The 20,518-nt window shown below is 37.9% G+C and overlaps 1 protein-coding gene and 1 long non-coding RNA gene across 3 annotated transcripts in view; one reads left to right on the top strand and one right to left on the bottom strand.

Moving 5' to 3' along the window:
- LOC309631770 overlaps nt 1-20,518 on the top strand; it is a 210,472-nt gene that overhangs the window by 22,614 nt on the left and 167,340 nt on the right. The window lies entirely within an intron of this gene.
- Nucleotides 14,622-20,518, bottom strand: part of STEAP4 (STEAP4 metalloreductase) — a 33,344-nt gene continuing 27,447 nt past the window's right edge. Inside the window, exons 4-5 of one of the 2 annotated variants that reach the window (XM_082399025.1) lie at nt 19,210-19,374; nt 14,622-17,473 (exon numbers count right to left, since the gene is read on the bottom strand). In XM_082399025.1, the coding sequence (XP_082255151.1) occupies nt 17,210-17,473; nt 19,210-19,374 (429 nt within the window). In that variant the 3' untranslated portion in view covers nt 14,622-17,209. The remainder of the gene's footprint in view (nt 17,474-19,209; nt 19,375-20,518) is intronic. The other variant, XM_082399026.1, reaches the window with a different exon arrangement.

Below are 20,518 nucleotides of genomic sequence, written 5' to 3'. Positions count from 1 at the left end.
GGGTTATATGACAGGATATATATTGGGTTCTGTTCAGTATGGATAGGAGCTTAAAAACATCTAATTCCTAGCTGAACTATAATTCCAATCTGCCATTTTGGGTCTCAGAAGTTGGGTACACATTGCCTGGGGAGACAGAGATAGAGATTCCTTTAATTTTATGGATCAAAGTTCCACAGCAGACAAACATTTGAATTAGGCAGAAGTGGCTGATACCCTTTCAATTCACTTCTCTCTCTTTTTTTATTTTTCTGAAGTGGTGTAAATAAATAATATCATGGAATTTTGCTCCTTAATGTGTTAATATCCGTCTGTACACAGTAAGAACATTTTCTAACGTAACCACAATACCATTGTCATATGTAACAAAATTAACATTGATTTCCTAATAATTATGAATAATTCTAATACCCAGTCCATATTCCAATTAACCCAGTTACCCCTTATGCATTGTGTTTCTTTTTCATTTTCTTAACTCTTTAGATCACAAAATGTTATGCTGCTCTTGTGTCCTGTCTGCAGGGAAATCATGAAAGGGCTTTCTGACCCCCAAAGTTGACTTGCTTAACTTTCCTTCACTTTAACTAACAATTTCAACCAACCTGTTCTTACCTTGGAGTAAGGGAGAAAACAATCTCTAGGTTTTAAAATTCATAAAGAAAGAAGGTGTTATATGCATCCTTGTTTTTAATTTCTGTCCCATATAAGATGCTCAGAAAATGTTAAACTATACAAATGTGATCTGTACAGTTTGTTATTTGCAAATCAGGTGGCTATAAGTTGATCATTTCTTGTATTTTTTTATGTTTCCTGTAGAGTATGTTTTCAAATGCTTGTAAATGGATAGATACTACCCACAGATATAGAAAACAAATTCATGGTTACCAAGGGGGAAAGGAGGGGCGAGGGATAAATTGGGAGATTGGAATTGACATATACACACTACTATATATAAAATAGATAACTAAAAAGAACCTACTGTATAGCACAGGGAACTCTACTCAATACTTTGTAATAACCTATATGGGAATAGAATGTAAAAAGGAGTAGATATATGTGTATGTATAACTGATTCACTTTGCTATACGGCAGAAATTAACACAACATTGTAAATCAACTATACTCCAGTAAAAACTAATTAAAAATTTTTTAAAAATTTTAAAAATGGATAGACACCACATAAATATCAATTCCTATTTTCAGATTACTTGATATATTTAGACAAGTGTGAAGATATTTTAGAAAAATCATCACGGGTTTTCAGATCTAGTATTTTGTACTCATTCTCCACTTCTCCCATTTCCCCATCATCTCTTATTATTGGTGTTAAACTTCTTCACTGAATGAAATGACATAAAGTAAACCATAACATTTTAATGTCTTCTACATGTTATTCAGAAATCTAGAGCGCTGTTGGAAACGTGATAACTTATATCAAGGATAAACTCTGATATGATCTTTAGCTTAATTAAAACCACAGGAACAGATCTGAGAAAATAAGCCAATTTCTAAGCAGGTATTTGGAAAGTCTACCCTGAGATCTCTGGTTACTTAGACATCCTGGAGGCAGGATGCTTCCTTCTGTAGCTCTTTTAGAAGCTAATGTTTTTATGTTAGTCCTATACATTACTATCTCCTGCAGGCTCTCAAGTGAGTTTTGCTTTTATTTCTTTTTAACAAAAAAATTACTTAAACATAACATTCAGCATTAAAAGATTGTTTTCAATCATGTATGAAAAATCTTGAGTATCTCTAGCATTTAGGCAACTTGTATAGATTTATTTTTCCTTTGTGCTTTTGTCTTGCTTAATCAGAGAAATATAATAACTTCTTTTATTCTGTATTTTTAAGAGGCTCAACTATTGAAATCAAAAAAACTTCAGAATTGCAGTATATATCTACATTTATTCAATAAATGTTTATTAAGCACACGCCATTTTTTTTATTCTCAGAGGTACAGTGATTAGGGTTATTAGGGTTACCAGTGATTTCCATGTTGCCAAATCCAATGGTCAGTTTTCAGCCTTTATCATATTGAGCTTAAGGGATGCTCTTCGCCTAGTGATCACTTCCTCCTGCTTGACACACTTTCTTCATATGGCCTTGGGTCCTACCTCTGTCTCCTTTGCTGGAGGTTCCTTCCCTCATCTTCCCACCCTCCAGGGTTAGGATGCACCACATCTCAGTTTTAGACGAGACTTCTTCTCCATCTACACTCATGTCTCAGATGATTCATTCAATTCCAGATCTGTATGCCCAGGGCTCCTAAGTTTACGTCTCCAGTTCAGCTCTCAGACATGTACACATACCTGCATATCTGATACTTTTACCTGGATGTCTAATGGGCATTTCACATTTGACATGTCCAAAATGAAGTTTCCTCCCTTCAAGCCAGTTCCTCCCAAACCTGACCATGCCTCACCATATTCACTACGACCACTCCAGTCCAAACCACCGCTATTGCACTCCTGGATTATCGTCTTCTTTCTTCCCTTGCCCCGTCACAGTCTACACCCGGCAAAGTGAGTGATCCTTTTGAAGCAAGTCACTCCTCCCTTTAAGACCCTGCAGTAACATCCCTCGCAGAGAGACTGTTCATGGAATGGCCCCGGCACCTGTGGCCTGCCTCCATCTGTTCCCCTGCTGGTTCATCCTGCTCCCATCATGCTTACCTCCTTGTTCTTCCTTGAGTACCAAACACCCTCCTGCCTCGGGGTCTTGTGTACATGCTCTTCCATCTCTCTGGCTTTCCCCTCAGTTCTTTTCAGGCCCCTGCTCCAGGGTTACCTTATGACACGTGCTTTCCCGGAAACCCTATCTAAAATAGCAGCCTCCCCATCCTGTTCACTTAATCTGGTTTACTTTTCTTTAATACAATTTAACCACCCGACGTATTTTTTAATTGAGGTTTAATAACATATAACATTAGTTTCAGGTGTATAACATAATGATCATCTGACATTTTAAAAAAATTGCTTATCAACTGTCTCCTCCTGCTAGAATGAAAGCTCCATGAAGACAGGGAATTTACCACTTTCTGGCACATAGTTGACTTTCAAAAACTAATTTGTTGAATGAATCGTATTTTCCCTCTGAAATTTCACGTTTTTGAGTTCTTAAGTATTCACTCATTTAACAAAATATTTGCAACCACTTTCTTTTTTTAAAAATTTATCTATTTGTTTGGTTGCGTTGGGTCTTCATTGCTGCACGTGTGCTTTCTCTAGTTGGGCTTTCTCTAGTTGGGGTGAGCAGGGGCTACTCTTTGTTGCAGTGCATGGGCTTCTTATTGCGGTGGCTTCTCTTGTTGTAGTGCACGGGCTCTAGGCACGTGGGCTTCAGTAGTTGTGGCACGCGGGCTCAGTAGTGGTGGCTCGCGGGCTTAGCAGTTCCAGGGCATGTGGGATCTTCCCGGACCAGGGCTTGAACCCGTGTCCCCTGCATTGGCAGGCGGATTCTTAACCACTGCACCACCAGGGAAGCCCTGCAACTATCTTCTTTGTTTCATATATGGAATAGACAAATAGGAATTTCCAATTTCCAAATAAATTTCATTAATTGGGAGTTGGAATCTTCTCGAATGAATAAGGAACAGTAGTTACAGTGACGTAGATCCCTTCACTGTATTTCTGCTGCTTAAAAATACTTTAAACAAATGATGGAATAGTTTTTTTGAGCCCCACCTCCACTATTTATAATTTAAAATTTTTATAAATTATGCTGTTTCTGATGCTTGGAATCCCTTTATAAAGTACACACTAACCTCTGGTGAAACAACATCCAGTGACTTTCAGTCTCCCCTGGGATGATCCAATCTGTCTTCAGGCAGCCGTAGCCCTTATGAAGAGCAATCTCATCCTCAAGTTTCTGTGAAAAGTATCTCCTGCTGACTTTCACTTATTGGTCCTAGTAATGGCCAACAGCTTCTCCTCACCCCTTCCACCTACCATGAAAACTCATCAAATGTAACACTGAAGGACATCTATCATTTGCCAAGGTTTAGATTCTGACCTTCCCTTTAGAGTGCTGACACTACACTCTCCAGCTCAGTATCAATTGTTGTCTTAATCATGACTTTTTTTTTCCCCCCGAGAGCCTGGATATTTGTCTGGGGTTACAGCACTGGGTGTCTCTTGAGGTACTGCAGTACAACACTAAAAATAGTTAACTTACTTCCTCTTCATCATTAATAGGCTCTTTCTTTAATATGGGCCATGGATTATGAACCAGGGATAAGAAAGTTGGAAAACAACTGGTCTATGTTTTTCTATCCTATTGATTAGTAAGTATACTGTGTACCCAGAGTAAAGAAACAACTGCTTTACTGAAACTGAGCACCACGTCAGCCACTAGAATTTGATATAAAACACTCAATTATTTGTCTGGACTATGGCTACAGTTATTACATTTCATAGAATTTTAGAACTAAGAGACATCTTAGAGACAGTGTAATCTAACTCACTTATTTCCCAGATGGGGATTCGAGGAAGTTATTCTGGTTAAGCTACACTTTCATGCTTTTTGTGTTGCCCAGTTCTGTGCCCTATGCTCACCTGAAAATGTACAGTCATATTACTTTCTAGTGATTGGAGGTAAAGATGAGACATAAAGTGGTCTAGTTTCCAATCTTTACAGATCATGAGATCTGAAAAGATTAAATGACTTGTCCAGATTCAGAAGATTAGTGTGAGGGCCTGGCCCCAGGTTTCCTTCTGGACTTGTATTCTAGGGTGTTTTCTGTAAGTGGGGTTTAGATTAAATTCTTAGGTGATTAGAAAGTAGTAATTACCAGTAATCTAGAATCTTCCATTGTACTTCTGAAAAAGTGACATGAAATACTTTAAAAAGTTGACAGAGGTCTTTGGGCCAATTCTACTTTTAAAAATATATTTTGAAAATTTAAACATATGTAAAAATAGAAAGGATAGTATAATGAATGCTCACGTGCCAGGTTCAGTAATCATCATCGTTTTACTTCACCTGTTTCATCCATTCTTTTTTTCTTTTTCGCTGAAATATTTTGAGACAAGTCCCAAATGTTGTGTTATTTTACCTTGACATATATTACTATGCTCTGTTAAAAAAATGGACTTAAAAAATCATGAAACCATTGTCACCTCTAACAAAATTAACAATTCCTTGGTGCAGTCTAATACATTCAATACTTATAATTCTCCAACTGTTTCAAAAATATCTTTTTATATTTGATTTATTCAATTAAGGAACTCACAAGGTTCACATTCTGCATTTGGTTAAATCTCTTAATCTAGAGTAGTCCCATACCCTCCTTGCCATTAATTTATTGAAAAAAATTGGGTTACTTAACCTGTAGAATTTTTCATATTCTGGATTTGTCTGTCTGCGTCCTGTTGGTGACTTTTAACTTGTTACCCTATCCCCTGTATTTCCTGTAATTGAAGTGAGGAGTCAAGGCTTGAAGTGATTCAGGTTCACCTCTATTAGAAAGCATTTGTGGTCTTGGGTGCTTCATAGACAGCATATGGTGTTAGTGTCTAGTTATCACACTTTTGTGATGCTGACATGGTACAATTACCCAGCAACTTTTCATCTAGCCATTTCATCGACTGATGAAAGCGTTTTCATTAGGCAAAGTTGCAGTTTTCTAATTTTCTCTTTCTTGTAACTTTTGTTAGCTGGGTGTTTGCTATGGAGAAGAGCTTTCTCTCATCAACTAGGGCTCTTTAGTTACTCTGTAGTACAGAGAAGGAAGGAAAAATGCTTAATTCTTTTCTTTCTACTGTCAATTTTCAAAATAAGGAAATGTTCCAAATACAATAGTGACCAACTAGATTTTTGCTTGTGTGTGTTTTGTTTTTTAATTTTCATTTTTGTTAGTGTTTTTAGTGATAGAATGAATTCATGAATTCTAATTAATTAATTGCAGTCACTATTTTTAATTTGTTCTCGTATTTTGCCAATGGGATTCTTCCCTTATATTTGCTCCTCTTTGTTTATGTTTGCTTCTGACATGTCCCATTAGTCTTTGACTTCCTCCTTGCTTTCTGGCATAACTTGTCACAAACCCATTTAATGCATTTTCTTCTCCAAATCTGGAATCAGAATTCTACCATAGAGCTTTGGTTCCTTTTAGTGGGAAACACTACTTAGAGACCAAAATGTGGGCACTAGGGGCACTCTTGTTTTTGGGTGGTCACTGAGCTAAGGAATATATATTTTGAACAGAAAAAACAAAACCATACAATTATACTGATGTTCAATAACAATGGTCAATTCAAATTTAACATCATTGAATTTTAATTTAACTTCTTTAACTTTAAACTCTTTTCTCTTACACCAATAATTTTAGTTCTTAACAACATTGACACTATTATTTGACTTCATGCATAAATGTTTGTGTGTATTTCCATGTGTATAAACTAGTTTCAAATTAATAATACTAATATTACTAATAAATACTGAATTAAGTTTAAGATTTATTTGAAGCTGTCTGGAACTAGAACTCATTCCACTTAAGATATACTCTCAAAATACTCAAAAGTGACTATATCTATAAATATAAATAAATCTATTCCCTGTATTATAATGTAATGAATTTGATATCGATAGGTCCAATTATTTCCATTTGTTTTAAGTTTGGGGGCAAAGCATGGTCTTCAGAACAGCTGCTTCAGCATCACTTGTGGACTTGTTAGAAATGCGAATTCTTGGGCCCCATTTCAGAATTTTTAAATCAGAAACTTTGGGAGTCAGCCTCTGAAGGTGATTTTTATGTACACTAAAGTTTAAGAAGCACTGATCTAGTGATAACCATTTTTATTAGATTTTTTTTTGCGAATATAATACATTTGTGTACATATTAACAATCTCTTTTCTTATCTAAATGTTAGAATAGTACATATACTGTTCTGTATCTTGCCATTGGAAAAATACACTTTGCATACAAGTCATTTTGTATTTTTATCAGAATATTTTGGAGGTAAATTCCTAGAACTGAAATTGCTAGATAGTTTGCTAGTAATTTTTTTTAAAGATATTATCAAATTCCTTTGCCGAGGAGTTGTACATTTTGTATTCTCATCAGCTGTTTCCTATAATCTTGCCAATGGAATATGTTGTCAGACTTTTGGATGTTTGACAATCAGATATATGAAAACTTGTAGCTCGTAACAGTATTCATTTGCAATTTCCCTGAGTAAGAGCAAGTTTGAGCATCTTTGTGTACATTTAGGTGCCATTTTCATTTCTTCTTTTGTGAATGTCTGCTCATATATTTTGCCACTTTCCTATCAGGTTGTTATTTCGTTTCTTCTCAATATGTAGGAACTCTTAATATTTTAAGTTTATTAACCTTTTAAATACAAATATATTTTCTCAGTTTATCACTTGTCTTTTAACTTTGCTTGTGTTGTTTTTGTGTCATACCAATATTTTAAGGAAAATTAACATAATTAGATTGATCAATATTTTATCTCATTGCCTCTAATTTTTGAATTAGTAAGGTTATCTTCAGATCAGTTTATAAGGCAATTTTCCCATATTTTCTTTTAGTATGTTTTTAGATTGTACATTTAAATTTTGATTTATTTGGAATTTATTCTGGTATGAAGTACTGACCTGATTTTATTTTTTTCCCAAATTTGTGTCTAGTTGTCCTAATAATTATAATAACCTTTTTTCTCAGTAATTTGAGACAGTCCTTATTTCTAATTCTTGCTCTTTTTTCCCCAGTTCATTCTTGACATTTGTCAATTCTCATTTTTCTATCCTTCCATAATTTTTCCTGCACAACTCCTGGGAATAAGGAATGTTACAATTCTTTAATTCTCTAAATAGTAAACTCTTTATGGAGTTACCCCTTACCTAGCTAATAGCAGGTTAATAGAGTGACTTATTCTCCCTCACTCTTTTATCAAGGCAGAATCCAGGGATTATTTGGTGATTGAAGATGGTGAGGAGTCTGGCCCTGTGCCCACGGTGGTTGACATCATTTTGGCTCCTCTGGGTACAGGATACTGCTGTTAAGAATAAGCTCAATTTAAGCACTTTGCTTCAGGTGGCCTTAGAGATGTTTCTTAGAGCATTTCACCCCAATGGCTAAAGATTCTTATTAAAACCTTTGTGTCATACCCAAACTCAGCAAGATGTCTCACAGCATTTGTGATGCTTCATTCCACAGCCCTCATCCCTCTGTCTGCCTCAGTCTCAGGACAGAGGAGGGGTTAAATCCATACCTTTCTCTGAGACTTGGCCGCTTTCAACTTTTATAGCCCAAGCCTCTTACCTTCTGAACACATAGTCCATCTCAGAGACCATCAGCTTCACAATTTTCAGTGAAATTAGAAACACAGTTTTTTCTTTTGTATATTTGTTTTTAAGGGTATTTTAGATCTTCAGGCCTTTAGAAGCATATTATCTTCTCTTTTATGGGTAAGGGATTAGAGGTTGGGAAAGTAGATGCCAGCTCTATTTAGCACTTTACTAACACACTCTGTGATGAGCGTTTTCTCTCATTTATGCCTACCTTATCTTAATACACAATAGTCAATGAAACTAATTGTTAAAGGGTATATTTGGGTGAAAGACACAATAAATGGTATGATTATCAAGACATATTATCATAAAATAATCTATTTTGCAACTTTTCAGCCAATGATGCTTATCGGTTAGGTCCTCCAAGAAGCAGACATCAAGATAGGATTAGAGATATATTGGAGGAAATGCCTTGTGGAATAAAGGAGGAGGGAGCTTTCATATAGCTTTCACACCGCACAAGTCTTACACCTGTGAAAGACAAAAGTACTTAAAAAAAGTAAGGGGAGGATTGGGTAGGAAGAGATTCCGACTGCAGTACAGTTGTGAAACACACTTGGCTGGCCTGATGGGAAATGCCCAAGCAAATGTTGCCCATTAGAGGAAACTTGCGTGAGGAAGTAATGGTTCTGGTATCTCTGACATGCACAGTGATTGGCTGGGAGCAGTCCAAGGGCAACATGAATCATGAATCCAGTGAGTGAGGTGGTGCATTCCAAGGAGTGGCAGCTGGAGGCTGTCAATCAGCTATGTTCCCTTGCAGTAGATTCTCTTGAAGGGACATGTGACTATCTCCATGGCTGCCACTGATGTCTACTTGATGTATTTAGCCAGTTTCAAAGAGATATTTCTACTGTGAATTTCTTTTACAATATATTAAAGCAGGTTGACAGAGTCTCCTTCATACGGGGTGGGGGGGGAAATCCTAACAGGGATTAAATAATGGATAACTTTTTGTTGTTGGATATTCCTAAAATGTCTACTAAGAATTTTAATATTATCTCACTTTAGACAATGTGAAAGGAGGTAAAATAACATTTTTTATTATTTAGCATTCTAATAATCATAGGCCATCTAAATATACCATTGGATAATACTATTCTAAAGTCCTATCGTTTTTTAAAGGTAAAGTAGTTTACCACTTTAGCACTTACTGAAAAGTACAAAATTGCTAACTGGATATACCTGTTTCTGATCAGTCTGTCCTTTTGACCCTTTTGATTTTAATCTACAACCGTTTTCAACTGAATCACTTGCTTCCAAAAGGACTGGAAAAACTCCTAGCCTGGGAATAAGATCATCTGTGGTCTAATTCTGCTTTGTCACCATGTAGCTGTGTGACCTTGCGGAAATTACTTTACCCCCTTGGGCTTCAGTTTCCAAATCTATGAAATTTTGTAGGTGAAGTTGGAGGTTATGGTTAAAATGTCTCTATATTTGTTATCAAAAACTAAAATAAAGATATGGAAGCTATATTTAGGAAATGTGTGGACAGCACATATATTGGAAAATGCAATTAATGTTTAAAAAATCTTCCAGGCTGAAATGATAGGTTACTTTCCACAAGATAAACTTTAATAAGGATAGAGTAGGTTGTTTGTTTTTAAAAAATAAACCTTTTATTTTAAGACAAGTTTTAGATTTACATAATTGTTGTGAAGATAGTACATGGTGCTTATTTATTTTTGCTTTACATAATTTTAAAAATATTGGTGGCAATCAGTGTTGAGTGGGTGGTATTAGTGCTGAAAGGGGGCAGGGATGGGGCTAGTGCGGCAGATGGTGGAGAGACTGGACTAAACTTTTTATGTGAAAAGAATTTAGGCATATTATGTGATGTGATCCCGATATCATGTGACTTTCCAAAAAAAAAAAAAATCTAGTAAATGCTTAACTACATTAATAGAGACTCGTGATCCAGAATAAGGGAAGCAACAGTCATATTGTACTCTAACTTTGCTACACCTTATCTGGAGTTCTGGTTTTGGTTTTAAAAGGAACATTGAAATGTTTGTAGGAGATCCAAAGAAGAGGGAGCAGGGTGATGAAAGATACGGAAATTATGTAAGAGAAGAGACTGAAGGAGCTGGAGAGGTTTAGTGTGAACGAGAGAAGACTTAGCAGGGACCCACAACCAATTACTTTTTAAATTAAATTTATTTAAAAAATTGGGTAAATTATTCATGTAATTAAAAAATCAAAATGATATAAAACATATATAGTGCTTCTACTCTTATTTCTACTCCTCTGTTCCCCCATCCTGTTTAGGTATGATTTTTTTATTAGTTTCTTTCAAATCCTTTCATTGTTTCTTTAGGCAATACCAGCAAATGTACATATACAAAAGGAATCAAACTTTACATGTTATTTTGCACCTTGATTTTTTTTTTTTTTTTTTTGCTTAATAATATATTTTGGAGCTCTTTCTTTATATGTATAAAGAAGGTGACTCGTTTGTTTTAAACAGCTGCATAGAATTCCTTTCTGTGAAATCATCATAGTTTACTTAATCCACCCTGAAGATGAATGCTTGAGTTCTTGCCTATATTTTGTTTTTACAATGTTGTTCTTGAAAAACAAGAAAAATGAATAGCAATGTCTATTTGTCATCTCAGAGGCTTGCAGGCATATCTATAGTGCTCAGGATTGGGGCCCCTGGGTAAGAATTAACTCTGCATTTTTAATTTTGAAAGATAATGCCCAACTGCTCTCCTTGGGGTAGTCCCAGTTTGCACACCCAAGAGTGATGCATGAGAATGCGTGCTTCCTCAGCCTCACCCACAGAATGTGTGCTCAAACTCTTGGATTCTTGCCCATCTGTGAAGTGAGAAATGGTATTTAAATGCAGGCTGAGTCTTCACGCATTTCTTTATGAATGAAGTAGAGTGCCTTTTCATATGCTGACGAGCCTTTTTCCCCCTGTGAACTGTTCAGACCGGCTGCACAATTTTCTGTTGGATTGTGTAGCTGTTGTTAGTACTGAACCCTCATCCTCTTGGCATTCACCCCTACTAGCTGAAAGCTGCTTGTGTGAACACCTGTGACACCTTGCCTGCAGGATTTTTCCCTGGCCATGGTGGCATGTACAGCGAGCATATGGGAAAACTCAAAAGAACCAGAAAGTTAGGGCCCTAGCAGCTTCTCTCATCCAGTAACAAACGGGAATTTGGTGTATAAAACCCGCATCTTCCTTTCCCCTTGATGGGCATAAAAGGTATATATGACTCTGTTTCCCAGAGTTTCCCAGTGGAGTGGGGCCCACCATGGTAACTGGCTTGAAAACCCACACTTTATTCCTCCCTTGCTCTGTCTACTTCCCTACTCCATTCCCAGTACTTAATGATTTCATTTCCAGAATAAACTACACATTTGCTTTAGAATCCTTGCCTCAGATTTGGCTTCTGGCAGAACCCAAGTCAAGCCAGGTTGTGAGGCCCATCTTTGAGTGCTACTCAAGATGTGGGCTGCAGATGGTTTGTGACCTGTTTGTCACCTGTCTGATAAATTCAGAAATTGAGCTTAAAAGTTTAGAAACTTCTACAGCAATTTGATGTTGCTTTGATATTTAAGTGTGGTGATTTTATGTTTTACACACACACACACACACACACACACACACAAATGTCTATGACGAATTGGAAAAAACAAAACCAAAGACACTCCACAGTTGGAGAAGGCACAACTTTAAATGATGGCGCTAAGACCAGTGGATGGAAGAACAATTAGGACGATTTTGGTTAGACATGAGAGAATTTCCTAATTGCCCACAGTGCGTAAAAATGGAAAGATTTCCTGTTGGCGGCAGTCAACACTTGGGAAAAGTAAAGCCCACTTGGTTGGCTGGGCTGGTGAGACTGTAAAGAATCCTTGAGTTTGAGGGCAGATCTTTCGTTTTAACAGATTTTACTACCCTGCCTTTATGAATCTTGAACAGTAATTCACCTCTTTCTATGAAAGAAAAGATTAATAAACATGAAACCAATACATGGTTTGTATTCCTTAATACCTGCTGACTCTCTAAAAATCATAAGGGGTTAATTTTAGTTGATCCTGTTCTGATCGTTTTTGATACATTGTGAGTTCCATTCCAACAGCCCTTCATATTTACAAAACTGAAAAACTGGCAACTTTAGGTAGCGGGACTGAATTTTTCTTTAATTTTAACACTAATATTTCTCAACTAGTATTAAAATACTAAGTGAAAAGTGTTATGAGATTTCCTGGTGCGTCACTGGATCTCAAGAACAAATAAGCCCTCTCAGTACACAAAGCACTAAGGTGGAAGCAGAGAGAAAGAAAACATTTGCCTTGCAGCTTCTGAAGAGCTGTACTCTCCTTGGCTGCCCCTCTGAGCCCTCAGGCCAGGGGTTTTGCCTATCTCTACCTGAACAGAGGTCTCTCTGCTGATTAGGAAAGCTTGCGGCCAGATTGGAATAGCAAGATTAAAGTGGCACTTAGAGCTGAGCTCAATGCTGAAACCGAGGGATCACATGTCGCTGCAACCTTAAAGGGCATCCTAAGATCAACAGTAGGCAAATGTGGAGTGCTAAAGATGGGGCAATCAGGAATATTTAAAGCTTCCTTTAAAAAGTTTCAAAAAAACGTTGCCAGTGGTTCAGTCCACTCAGCCTAATATATGGATCCAAAGGGACGTTTTGGAGAGCAGCGTGAGGGTCCTCCGTTGTATTGTGGTGTTGAAAGGCAATGACCCTGGACTCAAATGGCCTCAATTCAAATCCCATGTCTGCCTCTTACTAGGCCTCTTATTCAGATGGGCTCAGTTTAAATCCCATGTCTGCCTCTCAGTGTTTTTAAGGCTCAGTTTCCTCTGAAAAGTGGGGATAATGAGAGTATTTTAGAGAATTGTTACGAGGAGTAAATAAGATAATGCATGTCAAGTGTTTATTGTTTGCTCATAGTATTATACAATCAACATCATTAAAAGCCTTCCAAGATTCCCTCCTAGCAGGAAACAGAACCTTATGTAAACTGAAGGAGTCAGCTGTGTTTGGATGGTCAAATTGGTTTGATGGTTTGGGGAGGGAGAGATATTGGGAGGGATGAAAGGAGGAAATTGGCTGGGCTAGGGCCTGGGTGCACGATCCTACTCGTCCACGCTCCCCTTTCCCCAGCCCTCACTGCCTTCCCCAGCCCTCACTGCTTTCCCCAGCCCTCACTGCTTTCCCCTGCACCCTTGATCCTCCTCCTTCCTCAGCTGGATCTTCTTGCTTCCTCTTATGAGAGGTCAGGGCTTTGCCTTGAGCTTCAGAAGGGTAATGAAGAGAAGAGGGACTTATTCTCTCCTCCTGAATTCTACTGAATGAATCTTTGGAAGACTAGAGGGTTTTTCTACATTGTAATCTTAACTCACTGTAGAAAAGTGAAGGAGGATCGTATAAGGAGATTTTTGGTATGTGTGTATCAAACGGGCGGTGGTGTGGATGATGGTGGTGTTGATGGAGAATGGAAATTGAGAGCTCTGTGTGCAGCACCTTGACTGCCATTCCACCTTGATTTGGGGAGGAGGTCCAGAACCTTTTGAGCTCCTAGTGGTCAAATTCATTATATTTACACTCATCGTTATCATGGCTCTTCTGTGATCCCTGAACAATAAATGCACGAAGAGCTCTTGAACGCAATTTCTAACTGAAGTAGCTTTCGAATAGGGACTTCGTTCTCTCTGCTTCTAGCTTACTGCAGGTTGCCGGCCCTCTCTTTATTTATCTGTTTTTATTTTGTTTTCAAAAGAATGATAACACCCATCAGGGCTGCAGCTGTTCAGTTGTCCAGGACATTTCATGTCGGGTCCCACAGGTTGAAATCCAACTTGAAATCAGTCTACCCATTAAGGCATTTGCCCTGTCCGGATGGCATCCATCTGGAGGGAGGAAGGAAAGCCTTTTTTTTCTTCCACAAAAGTCCAGTGTGGGATAGTCTACCCCTACCCCTGTTTGGCCAGCTGATGCTTTCCCTTCTCTGAGGGTAAAACTGAAACATGCAGGATGTTGAAATGCATCACCCCGCTGGGTGCAAGCACGTGTCACATGAAGCTGCAAATCCGCTAAGTGCTTTTCAACCCCTGTACTGCCTCTCCTTTTCCTTATCTCTGAAAGGAACTATTTTTAGTTCCAGATGCTAGAGCTACTGTGATTCAAAACCTTTCAATCACTTTCTTTGGAATGCTGATGAGTCAAAACCAGAATGATTACAAAACTAGAAAGATTTTACAGAAGGAGTCATCCCTTAACATGGGGAAAACATACAAAAAATAAAAGGTATATGCTATCATAAAAATTTTTCTAGAATACAGGAAACATACCAGCAGTAAGGAAGTTTAGTCTCACTTTTTAATGGAGAAGAATAGTTTGGAACAGTTAAAAGGAATATAGTTCACCCAACACACCTATTTCTATCTGTTTCAAACTCATTCTTTCCACCTTAAGTAAACTGGGGGAGTCAGCTGTGTTAGGATGGGCACATTGGTTTGATGGTTTGGGAAGGGAGGGATATTGGGAGGGGTGAAAGGAGGGAATTGGCTTCTCTGGTCAGCTGGTGGGGCTTGGAGCCCTTGTGGATGAGGCTGAGGGTCATGACCAGCGATGCACTGTGACACCAAAACACCCGGGGCGCTCTGTAACGTCTGGCTTCCTGGATGGCTTTTGTGAAGTACTCAGGTAGAGCATTTTCACTAGGTTATAAAAGTAGAATCCTTTTTACTCTAGGCAAGCTTTTTTTTTTAACCTAAGAGTGGCATTTTCTATTTTTAGTAATGAACCATGTAGCCAGTAAAAACTTTACTCTTTTACCCAAAAAGGAGCATGGTTAATCCCAAAGGCTTTTTTTAGATCAGCCTGGATAGTACTTAATCTTTAATCAACCAATTCTAACTAGCCAAAAAGCAGCTGCCAACCCTAGAATACTTGGCCGTTTTGCATAAAATAGAGGGATGAGTAGTGACAATTTCCCTGCCTTTCTCACTGATGCTCTCGGGTCAGCACCACACACCACAGCTCTGCTCAAAGTCACAAGCTTTTTTGTTTCCTTGCTTGGGTGGATCAAGAATAAAGTAATGGAGTATATATTCTGTGTATCTTCTCATTAACACAAATAGAAATAAAAAACAAAATCTGGTAGGGTATAATGAAACCAGCACCCTCATTCAGTGCCAATGGTATTGACTTTAGAAATAATTTGGCAATTATGTATCCAATGCTATTAAAAGTTCTTTACTTTTAAATACCAATTCTTTGCAAGTATTCTGAGGAAGTAATTTAAAATATGGAAAAATTGTACGTGCCAAGATATCCTCTGAAATGTTGTTTTAGTAAAAAATGGATATAACCTAAATGTTGAATTAGGGCAGTGGTTAAATAAATGCGTATTTGATGTCATATTATGCAGCCACTGATTCAATACATATACTGTGTAAGTAAGCAGACAAAGCCATGATATATTAAGTGAAAAAGGAAGGGTACAAAATTGAATATACAGTATAGGTAGAACTATTTTCAAAAAGTTTTATAAAAAAATATCCTGGATTGTGGGTGGTGTTTTAATATATTTTAATCATTTTATGTAAGGTCATATAGAATATATGATAATAAAATTAAAAAGTAAAAGAAATGGCCTTTGTGGAGCAGGCAGAAAAATGTCAAACCCGAAGCCTTTTGGTTATTTCAGTGTGGGAAGGTCACACGTAAGGCTCCTCTCAGCTCCATGTGTGAGCCAGGAAGGCTAATCCTGCTGAAGGTTGTCTTGGAAATGGCCTCATCAGCACACAAAAGCAGAGAGAACCATCCTGCCTTCCAGCAAGGATCTGAGAAAGAACCAAGTCTCCTATTACAACTACTGCTCACACCTCTCTCCCCTAAGACACTATAATTCTCTCTCATCTATGTATCGGTCATCGGTGCAACTTACACTTTCATTATTCATTTAATTTCCCTGCTTAAATTGACAACAAACTATGACAAACTACAGAAGCTACTTTTTTGTACTAGAAATGGATTTCATAGATGATTAATGTTGAACAAAATTTGGAATATATTATTTACAAAGCATACCACAAAACCTAAACAATACCAAACCTGAACAATACCAATACCTGTAAAGTGCAACTTTACAAAATTTATTTAAATTTTGGTTTATTTGAACTTTTTGCACAAGGGCTTTTATCAGCTCTTCTCTGCTTATTGTACATTGAGAAAATCCAAGTGGGTATCCCTCATTTTTAACTCAATCTTTCCTATACCTATTCCTTTGTAGAGGAAGGATCTATATCTTATGATATAGATTTTTATATATCCAACCCTTGATTACTTCCAATCAATTGTGATATTTTTATTGTTTTATAAAATAATTCCCCACACTACATATCCATATTGGTAACAAAATCAAAGAGCACACGCAACTACAGAATTCACCATGGCAATATTTATGATAACTTGCACTGCCAAAAACCAAACCAAAAATCTCATTCCTTTTACTTCCTCAGCCCTCTTCTTCAGACATATCTAATAAAGCCTTGATCAGTGGCCACCATCTTACTGTTTTCTCTTTCACTCCTCTCTGCCCTTGATCCAGAGAAGGAAAGTGCATGGACTTCCCCTAGATTTTGCAAGACATTAGGTCATGCATGCTGCCCGCAACAAAGAAGCTTCCTAGTGTGAAACCACACAGCTAATCGCGATCTCAGCACCACCCCCACCTCCAGCAAAAGGAGAGGCAGGGGCCAACACCGATTCAACACCGGCCTGACATCAAACGGTGTCCATTTCTCAAAGTCAGGCATGATTTCTTTCTCTGTTCACAAGCTTCAGCCCGTGGTGGGAGAAAAACGCTTTCTTCACTGCACCCATTATTATTCTCTAAACATACAACACCATAGTTAAGAAGTCCAGGTGAACTGAACTTTGCTTTAAATATCTGTTTTTCCATTCAGTGCTGATTCTGAGAATTTCGGGTTCCTTTCCCAGCCCTCGCGGATCCGTGTAAGGGTCTTGTCTATACATGGCAGGATGAGGATGAACTTGATCACCAGCACCGTGCAAGGGATGATCAGTGCTATCACGTAGGCTGAAGGAAGATACCAGACGAGGCTTGAAGGACTGAGGAATCTCTTTCCGCCGTACACCAAGGTGTGGGCTGTGCACAAGATCAGGGTCAAATAACCCAGTTTGGACTATAAGCAAGAATCAAAAACATATACATTAACACTGTTTACACTGTAAGCCAGTGAAGGGTATTTGTCAAAGCCGCAAGCTTTTGAAACCTGTAATATTTAGAACACTGCTAAGTACTGAAAAAACATTAACTCTCCTTCAGGATGATCAGTATATCATTTAAAAAAAGACTGTGCTGGGCTTCCCTGGTGGCACAGTGGTTAAGAATCTGCCTGCCAATGCAGGGGGCATGGGTTCTAGCCCTAGTCGGGAAAGACCCCACATGCCGTGGAGCAACTAAGCCCGTGCGCCACAACTACTGAGCCCATGTGCCACAACTACTGAAGCCCGCGCGCCTAGAGCCCGTGCTCCGCAACAAGAGAAGCCACCACAATGAGAAGCCCACACACCGCAACGAAGAGTAGCCCCCGCTCGCCGCAACTAGAGAAAGCCTGCACACAGCAATGAAGACCAAAAAAAAGAAAGAAAACGCAGCCAAGTAAATAAATAAATAAATAAATAAATAAATAAATAAATAAATAAATAAAAAGACTGTGCTTGCAAATGACATGGTGGTTTCATCTTAACCTAACTGGGAAAGATTAGGTTAGGAAAGATTCCCAGGAGTAAATTCTTTTGCGTTAGAATAAATAATGTACCTTCTTCTTCAATGGTAAAACTTTCCGGAATCACCTTTTCTGGAAGCCAGAGATGCGTAAGATACAGTATGTCCTCAAGAAGCACCACATTAGTATATGTTGCTGACTAAGAGCAGATGCTAGCTACATTCTGTCACAGTAAAGAGCAATTAGCAAACTTTACTTTTGGTCGGTTGTTTGTTTTGGCCTAAATACAAAGCTCAATGTTTATTTCCGTCTTAATGTCTTGAATAAAGGTGTAAACATGAGAAAATGTTGACTGCATTTGGTCCCTGGGAGAAACTGCAAGACTTCTGAAATTCAAATTGTTCTATAAAGTTCAAATCTGATTTCAGTTACTAACAGTCTATTCTGTTATACTGGTTCACAAGGAACATGCATCAGAATCACCCAGAGGGCGTGTGAAAACAAACTGCTGGGCCATACCTCCAGAGCTTCTGATTCATTCAGGTCTGGGTGGGACCGGGGGATTTGTATCTAACATGACCCCAGGTGACGCTGCCGCTGCTGGTCCAGGTACCACACTTTGAAGACCACTGGTCTGTAAGATTAGTTACCAGCTGCTTTTAATGAGGTATCTGGTGGTCGATGTGTGGAAAAACCGATTTTCCCTCTTACAGACCAGCGTTGAATCTGGTGTGATGACAGTCTAGCGTATCTTGCTTTGAAGGTTTTAAAGATCATTTCATTATATGCCTTTTCATATCAATAAGTCCATATTCTAAAGTTGGTTTTCAGAAGAAGAAATTTTGTGTTTGGGTTTCTCTCCACCTTGCACCTAGTACATCTCCACACACAGAATTTAATAGTAGTTGGTGCTTTTCACGCTATACTCTTAGCTGTGGCTCTGGGAGTGGTCAAGAATCTTGGCAAGGGATGCCCTGCTAGGAAATTAAACCATTATGGAATCTGCCTTTTGGTACCAGAGTTTAGCATTTTCTAATTTGAACTTGTTTCAGTTGCTATTTTTATGAGATCGCTAGGGAAGTGATGGAGTAAAATGAAAATTTACGCAGGGTATGAGAGAAAAATGAGAATATTTGTAAAGCCAGAATCATTTTGCACTGTAAAGTAGATTAAATCGTGAAGTCCTTTACCTGGACAAATCGGAACTCTCTCCAGTTGACCATGTTGCTAACTGATGGCAAGGAAGTGATTCCCAGGAGTACAAACAGGAAAAATCCAAGCATTCCCATAGCGACATATGAATCACTGAGCCAGGCAGTAGAGGTACTAAATGGACTTTCTTTCTTGGCTATTGCCTAAGAAAAGTTATAAGCAATTTTTAAAACTTCCATTTTTTACAAACTGCCCAAACTTTTAAGGGTATGAAAAAATACCTCTGCATGGTTTCTTTGCTCAAGGAAAATTGTATAACATTTCTTAACAATCACTGAAAATAATTACACTTAGAAAAATACACTTAGATATTATATTTTTTGATAGAAAAAGTGGTTCTATTGGGACTTTATTAATAATATAGTTGACTCCAGGAGTTGTATAGAGAGTTTTAATTGACCCTATAAATCCTAAAACAAAATAAACATTTACTTAAACCTTCTTTACCATATGGCTTCTAGTTCCCCAAGCAAAAATTGATGTTCTCAAATGATTACATCAGGGTTCTATTTTCCTGCTTTATATGCTGATTATTCACACACACGACGTTTGAGTTCTTTCATGTTTTTTTTTATGTTGTAATATAGCATCAAGTCTGTTGCATCACATCTTGAGAGAAATCTGGCCCCTGTAACATGACTCTTACCCAAGGACATCCCATGTATTTGTTAGGGAAATAATGTAGAGAAATCCACAGACCCAGCACTTTGAGACTGCAGTAAGACTGATCAAAATCAATTATTTCCAAACTAGAACTGATGTATAGAACTTCCTCTGGGACTGCTTTAAGACTCCCTGAGCTGATTCTCTCTGAATATTTTGACTATGCAGAATATAGTATTTGACATTTGCTCAGAATTGTTTAGTTTTCTAGTTATTGAGGACAGCATCCCACAAGTCAAACATTAATGGAGTTATAAGCACCCTTTTGTGAATTTGTTTACATTCCTATGACACGTGTTTGGACAGCCCCCTCACTTATAAGGTGGTTGGTTTTGACTTCCAAAAGGAAGTAGCATGCATAAAAATAGAAACTTGAAAACACCTTGGCTTCCAATTATTGAAGTAACTCAAGTAGGTTCATTAGGTTTTCCTGAGCCTCCAAATCTGTTAGTTTGTCAGTATCTCAGTGAGTCCTGGGAATACAGATATGGACCCAAGTGGACCTGGGAATCTACCTTTCATTCTCAAGAGTTGTATGAGATTTCAACCAGATTCAGTAAAAAACAAAACAAAACAAAACAACAAACCACCCAAAACAAACATGAGGTGTCTAATTACAGCTAC

This window comes from Balaenoptera borealis (genome assembly GCF_965194805.1).
Source record: "Balaenoptera borealis genome assembly, chromosome: 7".
NCBI classification, from domain to species: domain Eukaryota; kingdom Metazoa; phylum Chordata; class Mammalia; order Artiodactyla; family Balaenopteridae; genus Balaenoptera; species Balaenoptera borealis.
The sequence above is the reverse complement of the archived record's forward strand: the minus strand, read 5'-3'. Positions and strand labels throughout refer to the sequence as shown.